This window comes from Ziziphus jujuba, chromosome 6, assembly GCF_031755915.1.
Source record: "Ziziphus jujuba cultivar Dongzao chromosome 6, ASM3175591v1".
Lineage (NCBI taxonomy): Eukaryota > Viridiplantae > Streptophyta > Magnoliopsida > Rosales > Rhamnaceae > Ziziphus > Ziziphus jujuba.
In genome coordinates this window covers 20,370,201-20,378,443 of record NC_083384.1, presented here as the reverse complement: position 1 = coordinate 20,378,443, position 8,243 = coordinate 20,370,201, and the positions used below count along the sequence as shown (strand labels likewise).

General features: G+C 34.2%; 1 protein-coding gene across 1 annotated transcript; it reads right to left on the bottom strand.

Annotated features, from left to right (window-relative positions):
• Positions 1-230: 230 nt before the first annotated feature.
• LOC107430290 (chaperone protein dnaJ 13) lies at positions 231-7,150 on the bottom strand. Its single transcript, XM_016041121.4, has 13 exons — positions 6,789-7,150; positions 6,068-6,354; positions 5,389-5,586; positions 5,192-5,306; positions 4,639-4,725; positions 4,426-4,514; positions 4,126-4,210; positions 3,830-3,883; positions 2,649-2,729; positions 2,220-2,297; positions 1,516-1,755; positions 651-758; positions 231-572 (listed from the first exon to the last, which is right to left on the bottom strand). The coding sequence occupies exons 1-13, from the start codon at positions 6,930-6,932 to the stop codon at positions 516-518; spliced, it is 1,623 nt and encodes a 540-aa protein (XP_015896607.1). The 5' UTR covers positions 6,933-7,150; the 3' UTR covers positions 231-515.
• Between the last annotated feature and the right edge of the window lie 1,093 nt (positions 7,151-8,243).

Below are 8,243 nucleotides of genomic sequence, written 5' to 3'. Positions count from 1 at the left end.
ACCTAAAATGATTTGTTAATTAATTTAGTGTACCTTTTAGTAATTATCTTAGTGGGTCATAATGCATGGTAATAACATTTATTTTAGCCGAATTATAGCTTTAGGATTCTGCTTATGACTAATAATTCAATTGTTTTGTTCATTCCATGGATGAATACCATTGGATTTCTCAACCAATCAGTCTAATCCAAATTTAACCAAGTTGATTGCCTAGTCATGCAAATCACATATAGAAATCGGTAGAACACTGCATCAACTATGGACAAACTTTTATTTTAACTGGCAAAGTAAACACACCGAAAAGAAATAAAGTTTGTCCTTCAAGTAACTTATTAAACACAACATTCCAGGACAAAATGAATATAATGTGTGATTGGGGGGAAAAAAAAAAAAAAAGAAACAAGAAAAAAGAAAAAAATTCTAATTGAGGTACCCCTTAAAGGCATGAGAAACATGCAAAAATTGCAAGAGGTCACTCTAGGAGTTGGTTTTGCTTCAAATATTATGAATGGTATTTAGATTCTGTGCCCTTCCTGAGGTATTAGCAACTCGCCGTAGTCATCAACCAGCACCTGATGGAAATACTTACAAGGTCAAACATACAAGTAGCAAAACTTCATAAGCACAAAATAGGAGAAGAAATTGAGTACCTCGTATCTCCCACCACCATAAGTGTACTCCACGTACAACTGCTTAGGCTCTCCAGGACATGGATCGCAAAACCCCATGATGCCCGCCTTCTTTACTCCTTCGTGAAGCTGCACACAAGTTCAACGATCAATCAGAGAAAAACCATATAGTAGATCAAAAGACTGACAAAACTGGATTGTCAACGGTTAGCAGCTTGGATAAGAAAAAGTAGAATCTCTTAAAGCATGAAGGAAATTATTTTGTTACATATTAATAATGGTTTGGCTAACAAATTGAAATTTGGATGGAAAACTGTATTTTGTATTCATAATAGATTACAGATGAATTCTCCTATTTGGAAGTTAACTCTTTCTCTAACCATAATAGTTTAATATAGGGATGTATCTGAAAAAATGTCATTCCCCAACGTTTATTATAATACAGGAAGAGTTTACATTTTTTTTCATTTCATGTTCTTTATTACCAGTACAAACAAAATGTTACCAGATGCCTTCTCATTTGCATAATCAAAATTTTTCAGCCTCCACCTTTACTAGTTCGATATCAATTATGCGCATTTGGCTCCCATAGGCTAAAACTGAGTCATAAAGAAGAATATTTTTCATGGATTGAATAATCTATCATTAGATTAGTGATGAAAAGTGGAGAAAAGTATTAAAGATATTAGCTAAAACGAACATGAAATTAAAAATTGAATCATGCGAAAAAGACAAGCCAATCAACTTTTCTCCCTTGAGCACAATTAAATGCTACTTGTGAAACTTGCAGTGAAGTGTGTGAACTAACATTTGAAAACCAGACACAGATTGAGTTCATAATTAACAATCAAAACACATGGTGGATATCAGAATTAAGGAAATGTACCTTAAGTTGCCCAGAATCGCTGACTAGAAAATTCAGAGGTAATGTAACATCTATGACCTGTGAAGATGATTCATTGTTTGCTTCTGTTGATTCATTTCTTTTCTTCAGAGTTTTTTGATTTCCATATAAAGCTCTAGTAACTACCAGTCCATCTCTTTCTATTTGCCTATCTCTTTTCCTATTTGCTACATTTTGCAGTAACTGCTGAGCTTTCTCTGCTGCCGCTCTTGCCTCTTTAACCTATACCAAGCAGGAAGTGAAATTTTTCACTTCTCTAAACCATGATGAAACAGCTTGGTATTTTAATATGATACACCAACCATACAAGAAACGATCACACAATCAGCACTCCTAAAGTATAACCCCAACGCATACTGTAAGCAATGGAACAGTTTTTCATAGAAATTTAAACAAAACAACTAATAAATTCAAGATTTAAGGATTGTGAAAATGCATCATTAATTAAATACCAGTACAGAAGATTTTCCATGCACACATCAAGAAGGATTGTATTGACATGCATATTGCTTCTAGTGTAATATCCACATGTAAGATTAAGAATATCGATCAACATATACACAAAAAGATTGATTGTGTTTAAAAAATCTAGAACAGGCATTAACAAAGTTATCATAATAATCAATATAGAAAGATCATAAAGCATGCATAAACCATATCTAGGCCAGGCATATGAGTGATCATACCTGTGCAGAAGTTTTTTCCATATTCTCTAAGGCCTTCTGCTTTTCCCTCTTCAAGAAATATGGTTTGAAAATGAATTTCTGCAAACAAAGACAAAGCATGCAGAATTAGTAGATCATACACAGATTAGATAATTGATTTAATCAAAATCCTGTCTTGAAATCCCTTTCTGATTCTTATCTGACTTTTTTTTAATAAAACAGTGTGATGACCAATGAAGAAAACAGTTTCTGCTATGGTAGTATAATGTTTTGCATCACAATTTCAACTTCCACTTGGCACACTATCATCAAAGGCCTCAGCATAAGACAAATGAAAAATTAATATTAAAAAGATATCCTTCAGTTGAAGTTTTAGTAACCTCTTATCTTGTCGAGAAATTCAAACTTCTAAATAGATAATCAATAATAACGTTTGTTAACAGCAATAACCTTGAGTAGAAAGTAAACTGATGTTGGAACAATGAGTGCTCCAGTTGCAAAGACAGGATTTAAATGCCTTGAAAGCAAAATCTGCATGTGAAAGACATTAGCAGTAAGATCGAATTTGATCTGGTTCGTTTCATGTTACTTCTAGTTTCTAGAAGGCTACAAGAGAAACAGAAACTAGACACGTTAAAGGAATAATATAAGCTTAAAAATAATTGCTTCCTCTTGAAAGAGGAAAGCAACGAATTTTGGAAACTAGATAGACATAATGATATATGATCACCTAAATTGCTTAGACATCAAAATAGAAGAACATAATTGGAAAAATGGTGAAAATTTGCACCATACAAAGCCCAGCTTGGTAGCTCATTCTCATAATCTGTAAAGAATTATATGTTCATTGAGATTTAAAAGCTACTTGTTTTCGTGAATATAAAGTTTTAAAAATAATAACAAATGCATGCATATTTTAACCAGAGGAAAAGGTAAAAACTAAATTAAAAAAAATAATAAAAAAAAAAAAAGAAAAGAAAAAGAAAAAGAAATAACAATAAACCGATCATTCATTCAACAATATGAAAGATTTGAAAAGTAATGATGCAGACTACTTTCCATGCTACTAAGAAATTTCCATGTCAGGTATCATTACATTACCCACTATGCGTATGGATAATTACACTCAATCACCACACATACAAAAGACATCTCCATTGCCATTCATATGGTTAAAAGCATGACACTACTTGTCAGATTGTAACGCCATGGAATCTTTAAGATAATTCTTTTGGGCCACAATCTCCCTATATTTCTGTAGTAGTCTTATAAACAAGTACATGTAAAGTCATTTATCAACTTTAAGAGACCATCTATAGTGTTATGTTTCCATATAAAATAAAAAATTCAAAAACTTATAATCATTGGTTCTATTGTGTTAATGAAAGGCTTACGAAGAAACAGAAAAAAATACACCAAGGTGAAAATAAGCAGTCCCTTTTTGACACCGTTGGTCCAATTTATACAATCAAGTAATAAAGGAGCTCCATAAACCTTGGAAAGGATACAAAAGCAGATGGCACAGATGCGTACAAGTACTTATAAAAATGCCTAACGAATCTCAAAACTCATACTTCTGTCTCAAATATATACAGGACCAGAGCAAGTTAATAGAATTAGATTGTTCTTACTGGAACAATTAACTTTTGCCCCCCACGATGCAATTCAAATCTCCAAAAGATACCCTGTGCCAACAAAATGGAAGATGACCACAAGTTAAACAAGTATTTCATACTGTCATAAAACTGAAGTTCTTTAGTGAAATATAAACAGCAGAAATTGATCAATATCAACCATGAAGAAGCTAATATGGAAGATATATTGTTGAGTCCTCATTTCCAGATATCAGGCTTTCACCATATAATTGCCATCAAAGAGAATAGCAAACCAACAATGCAATGTAATCAATGAATCTTCTGTTTATTACCTGAATTCCTATCGAATACAACATTCGCACAGTGCTGAAGTTGGATAATTTCCTTCCCCCACCAACTTCAATTTCAAGAGCAGTGCTGTAATGGTAATGTTTAAAGTCACATAAGAATTGTACTAAGATACAGAAACACAAACTAGCACCACCTCGACGAGTAATATTACTTTATCAGCTACTAATTATGGTTGTCTAAATATAACTCAGAAATATATTTGAAAATTGGATTTATGCAGTAATAAAACCAAATGAAGGCAGAAAAGCCTTAAAATTAGAACATCACTCCTACTTGCATACCTCCCAACCCTGCCTGCAATTCGACCATGAGATTTTGAGGAAAAACGATGAGTATAATGAGCTGATGCTCCAAAAGAACCTGTGCCAAACTGCAGAATAGAATATGAATATAGAGGCAAAGTGGAACTGAATCACCTGACAAAATGCTTATGGATCATGAGGCATTTGGAGAGACCATAAATGGTTTCATCTAATTAGCAGGGGGAGCTGTACCTTTAGTTCTCCAGCAGCAGAATTTCTCTCTTCCTTTTTTTGCCATCCAACTGAAATAGATGATTCTGGGCCTAAAGCAAGCTGTACCTGTTAACAAGCAAGTGGAAAGCCAATATCAATCAAAAGAGATTAGCACCGAGGAAAAAGTTAAAACACAAATAAAAACAAAGACTTCAAACATTCTTTTTTCCAATTTTCTTTTATAGCTTGCAATTACACAGGAAGATTTTACATCTATAGTTTCCCAGCCCATTTACTTCATTCTGTATCCATTCTCTCAAAATATATATATATATATATGTATATATATATATATATATGCCATGTATATATATATATATATATATGCCATACCAAATAAGACAACTTGCATATCCCTAGTAACCTAAAAGATAAAATCGGCATACAGACTGAAACCTCCATGTTTCCAACAGCATTTTACCATATTGTGAAACAAGCCATGCGTAACTCTTGCCAAATATATAAAATAGGAGAAAACGTATAAAGCTAAGATAAGCCAAGTATGAAAAAGAAAGAAACTGAAAAATCATACAACTCCAGTTGCAGTTTCAGACAGTTGGCGTGTCCAGGAATTGGAAAGATTCAGTGACCCATCTCTCAAAGACATAGCAATCCCCATTGTTGCAGTCGAGTGTAAAGATGTGTGACTGGACAAAGAAGTGATTACATAGAAAAAAAACCAGCAAACTGCTGAAAATTCAAATGGATGTACAAAAGAAATAAGCATACCGAGATGCCTGAACCCCAACTAGTGCATGTAAACCAGCAGAAGCCATTAACTCAATGGAAGAAACTGAAGAAAGCTGATGTCTAAACACAGCAGTAGCAGCTCCACCACCAGAATTTCCTTTAACTTCCAAATTTCCAGCAATTGCAAGAGTATCGAGCTTTGATATCTTAGATTGAACTTCACTTGACATAGCCATTCTGGCATTTAGATAAACACACGAGTTTTCAGATGAAACACCAAATGATAGTACATAGAAAACTTCACCAAAACCTAAAATTGCATGTATTACATAAGTGTCATTAATAAATAAATGACAAATGCAATATTGATAAGATTCTAAGAGATTACAAGCAATGTTCTATGATATAAATGATCATGATAACTTGATGATATACAGTATAACATACAGATTTAGATATATAAACTGTTCATAGATCCAACAGTAAGTATGCATAGAAATAGAGACAATAAGTGTGGAATATCTGTCGGCACCTGTGTCTATAAGAGCAATCCATAAATGCATGTGCATGTCAAAGAATATTGGCAAACTTTATGAGAAATATAGTCATAGAATATTCCAGGTTCATTAGGAAACACAGAAGTGGGTATTATTCAGGACAATCAATCAGATGAAGGAACAGAACACAACAAAAAAAAAAAAATTAAACTGAGATGTACCCTCTCATGAAGCCATCACCGCGTAGAAAGTCTGGCAAAGACATATTGGCCAGAATTGTACCAGAAGGTCGGAAATGTGCAAAAATCTTTTCTTCTTCCTTCCTTTTCTTTAATCTCTCAAGCTGTTCCTTTATCTCATCTGCTTTGTTCAGCTTTGGACCAAGTTCCAAGCCAGAAGTCAATCCTTCCATACCATAAATGTCATATATTTGCCTTTTATTCTCATCTGATAATATCTCATAGGCTTCACATATCCGCTGGAAGTTTTCCGTGGCAATATCTTTCATCTAAAAAGCAAATGTTGAATGATTAAAGTGGTCAATTACCCTCTTCCATGACTATAATCTAAAAGGAAATAATTCAACTAGCAGAAAACACACAAAAACATCATTGCAAAGCTAACCAAGGCATCGCTTTCGATTCAACAAGTAGTTCAACCTTCAATAAAAATGTTTTTAAATGCAAACCCCACTGATTTATCACAGAATAACTTAAGAAACAAAAATTTGCACCACCAAGTAGATGCAACATTGCATTTCCCATCACTCATATCACGCAAAGAATCACAATAATACGCAAGAAAAACCCAAAAGACCATATTCAATCCAGAAACTAAACAATTCAGAACACACCCAATAGGAGGAAGATTTTGATAAAAACAAATAAATAAGGGGGCGAAAATATAAAGAAGAGGAAGATGGTATGTGGGCGTGAAACATACATGGAGAGCTTGATATTTATCAGGGTGATAAACTTGGGCCCATTGCCGATAAGCTTTTCGGATTTCCTCATCAGAGGCTTCCGGCGAGATATGAAGCAGTGCATAAAGCTCCCTATTGGGCGGTCCTTCCTGCTCTTCTTGCATCTTGTACTTCTTCTTCTTTCTTCTTCTTATTCCTATTCTTCTTATTCTTCTTCCACTCTCTCTGTGTTTAAGGCTTCACAGAAAGTGGCATTTTCCGCAGTTAAGTTTCTAGTTTCTACAATGGAAGCATACTTGGAGGGGTTTTGTGGGTTGTTAGGGGTTTTAGGGGTTTCTGTCCGACTGAGTGGCCGTGTCGGTCCTCTGCTTCATTGTTCTTCTACTGTACTGCGCAGAATTCACCTAGGGTTGACCAACTTACGCCGGTAATTATATGACACGTATTACAAATTAAAGGAACTATTGTATTGTGTTTTGCAGTGGATCATTCCTCATTGTTGGTACCGTTTAGCCCAGTGGTCTTGTTTCATCGGGCAGTAAGTCCAAAGTCGCACTGACTGGGTTGGGTTTCTTTTTGGTTTATGCGTCCCTTATCTCCTGTTGGATCGATTTAAAAAAATAATAATAAAAAAAGAAAAAGATGATGTATTATTCTTTTAGGAGGTTCTTGGCCCATTGTGCATCTAAAAAGGATATAAACGTTACATATCCATTAATCTCTAATTTTTTTTGTTTTTTGTTTTTTTGTTTTTTTGGCCCACTTTTACTTATAATACCCTTTAGTTAAAAGCAAAAAAACAAAAAACAAAAAAAAACAAAAAAAAAATTAAAAACAAAACAATGTCTTAAAAATTTTCTCCTCCCTGTCAACCAAAATCCATCAACCACTGAAGTAGCAACAATAAAATTCAACTACAAAAACCTTAGAGCTTTGGTATTGCCCCATTGTCATCATTTTCCCAATTGGTGAGTAGGGATGTCAACGGGGCGGGGCGGGGCCGGTTTTTAAAATCCCGTTCTTGTTTCCGCGGGGAATTTTACATCCCATCCCCGCGATTTTCCCCGTTTCTTTAGATGCGGGGCGGGATCGGGGATTTTGCGGGGCGGGGACGGGGCGGGACGGTTTTCCCCATTTTGTTTTTTAATTGATATTTTTTTAAAAAATTTATATAAAAAAATTATTTTATGATTAAAATATAAAGAAAATGACAACAATGCAATAAAAATATAATAAAATACATCAAGGAACAAATTTACAATTATAATAAAATACATATTTAGAAAAATAAATTAAAAAAAAAGAAGAAAATAATTTTACATAAATAAAATTTTATAAAAAAACATAATAAATAAATATATATATATCGGGGCGGGTTCGGGGCGGGGTTATTATTCCCCGTCCCGCATCCCCGAATTTTCGGGGAAAAACCGCCCCGTTAGGGGCGGTGCACCGCGGTTTCGGGGATGGGCGGG